This window comes from Triticum dicoccoides, chromosome 2B (assembly GCF_002162155.2).
Source record: "Triticum dicoccoides isolate Atlit2015 ecotype Zavitan chromosome 2B, WEW_v2.0, whole genome shotgun sequence".
NCBI classification, from domain to species: Eukaryota; Viridiplantae; Streptophyta; class Magnoliopsida; order Poales; family Poaceae; genus Triticum; species Triticum dicoccoides.
In genome coordinates this window covers 36,485,337-36,487,699 of record NC_041383.1, presented here as the reverse complement: position 1 = coordinate 36,487,699, position 2,363 = coordinate 36,485,337, and the positions used below count along the sequence as shown (strand labels likewise).

At 56.2% G+C, this 2,363-nt stretch overlaps 1 protein-coding gene across 1 annotated transcript; it reads right to left on the bottom strand.

The window, feature by feature from the left end:
• Positions 1-354: 354 nt before the first annotated feature.
• On the bottom strand, positions 355-1,952 carry LOC119366983 (berberine bridge enzyme-like 27). Its single transcript, XM_037632633.1, has one exon. The coding sequence runs from the start codon at positions 1,950-1,952 to the stop codon at positions 366-368; it is 1,587 nt and encodes a 528-aa protein (XP_037488530.1). The 3' UTR covers positions 355-365.
• Positions 1,953-2,363: the final 411 nt, after the last annotated feature.

Sequence of the window (2,363 nt, the reverse complement as noted above, 5' to 3'; positions counted from 1 at the left end):
CATCCGAACAGTGCGGATCTGTTGTAAATGTCCAGTCAGGAAATTAGCTTTTGCCTTATTTGATTATATGTAGTATATAACAATCAATACACATGAATCACCGCAGAGAAGAAGCTCAACCAATCAACTGATGGAAGCACACACCATTGCAAAATATGTTTTTCTCTCCTCAAATTGGATGAGTCTCGAAATTTACAACATATATAGTAGAGATAGAGGTAACTTGAATCACCGCACATGTAGAATTACAGGCAGTTACATGTAGATTCAAATTACAAAGTTTACGTATTAAATTCTGAATTCCGACGAGACGTGCATTGCACGTGCACGCTTACTAGTAGCTGGCCAGTTACACTAGCTTTCAATTAAGCTCGTTCCCTGATCAAGAGAAGTGGCGGCACACTCTGCTCGTTCCGGAAGTAGTCGGTGGCATCCACCTTGCGCTTGATCTTGGCGAGTCTCTTAAAGTTTGTCAGACCGAAATACCTCTCACCCCACACCTTGGCAGTCTCATAGCTGGTCACGCCACCGACTACCTTGTTCACGCCAATGTCAAGGTCCCGGTAGTTAACGTACGCGCCCCTCGGGCTCTTGCTGACCAGCGGCGCCATGAAGTCGTACAGGCCGCTGAGCCATTTCGGCGTGCCGTGCGCCCGTGTGCCGTTCCAGAACTCGACGTACTGGATATTGTAAAGCACGCTGCTCCGGTACGGGAAGGGCGTGTAGTCATCGACGATGCGGTTCATCATTCCGCCGTGCGGCTCCAGGATGAGCTGCCCCACCGCCCCGCCATCGGGCCAGAGGAAGATCTTCTCCCATGCGTCCCTGGTGAGGGCCTTCTTGACGTAGTCGGACTTGTTCTTCACAAATGGGCCTATGGTCATGGACCGGTTGAGAAGGAGCGCCTCCAGCGGCGTGTTGTTGCTGGCGTCGCCGAAGTATAGGTACGCCTTGTGCTGCAGCCAGCTCATCTCCTTGCACTTGCGGCGCGTCAAGCCGAGCTCCGGGAACCGGCTGCGCATCGTCGCCACCACCGCGCTGCAGTTGCCGAGGTACAGGGACTGGAAGGTCGCCTGGCGCTTCTGGACGACGACACGCACGCTGAGGTCCTCGGGGAGCGCCGGCGCGATCGTCTGCCATTTGGTGACCGCGTCGACCGCGCCCTGGTCCATGGTCTTGGTGACATTGAAGAAGGCCACCTTGGGTGGGACGGGCACGAGCCTCAGCTTCCACGACAGCACGATGCCAAAGTTCCCGCCACCGCCGCCGCGGATGGCCCAGAAGAGGTCGTCCCCCATGGCCTTCTTGTCCGCCAGGAGGTTGCCCTCTGCGTCGATCATGGTGGCGTCGAGGACGTTGTCGGAGGAGAGGCCGTTCTTGCGCATCATCAGACCCATGCCTCCGCCGCTGATGAGGCCCCCCACGCCGACGGTCGGGCACACGCCAGCCGGGAAGCCCAGCCCGGGTGCCGCCGTGGAGACGCGGTAGTAGAGCTCCCCGAGCGTCGTCCCGGAGTCGACCCATGCGGTGGCTTCGTGCGGGTCCACCCGCACGGCATGGAGCTTGGCGAGGTCGATCACCGCGAACGCCTCGCCGTTGGGGGTGGCCGATCGGTACGAGAGGCCCTCGTTGTCGTGGCCGCCGCTGCGCACGCGGAGGCGCACCGTGTGGCGGCGACCGCAGCGCACGATGGCCTGGACGTGGGACGCCTGGGTGGGCGTCACGATGCAGAGCGGGGGGCTCGCCGTCGCCGGCGCGACCAACCTGGCGTTCCTGATGGACGACACCAGGAGCGGCTTGAAGGAGCGGGAGGTCGGCGTGAGCACGAGCTGGCTGGGGATTTTGGTGGAGAGGCACGAGAGGAAGTCGGTGTGGTTGGATTTGGAGAACCACGCGAGGGACGGGGAGAAACCCAAGAAGCAAATTGTGAGCACCAGTGCTACGCGCGCCATTTTCGTTCTGCCGCGTGCTCTCGTACCCGACGCTGATGTTCTTCTGCAAATATTTCACCTTGTTTTATAGGCCATGCGGCATTAAAGCATGCATGCCTAAACATTTTTAATCCTATATGGTCAACGTTATCTTGAAGGGCCAGTTACATGCATACACGGAATCTGGCCGCCTTTCTTGGCCAATGTTTGATTAGTCTCTCCTCAAATCAAGTAGGAAGTGAATGCAAATGTAATCTATTCTGTATCTACCTATATTAATTCAGCACGCCCTAGAAAATATCACGTTAATTAGAAATTATGAGCCATTAAATGGTGAGACCGAATTATAATGGCTCGGATTATTCCCCTTAAGTGGTTAAAATCTGAAAAACAGAAGCCGTTCATCTGGTGGGACCACTTTATAATGGCTCA

Excerpts from the sequence above, each read along its gene's own strand:
- LOC119366983 (XM_037632633.1), bottom strand. The coding sequence starts at position 1,952 with ATGGCGCGCGTAGCACTGGTGCTCACAATTTGCTTCTTGGGTTTCTCC.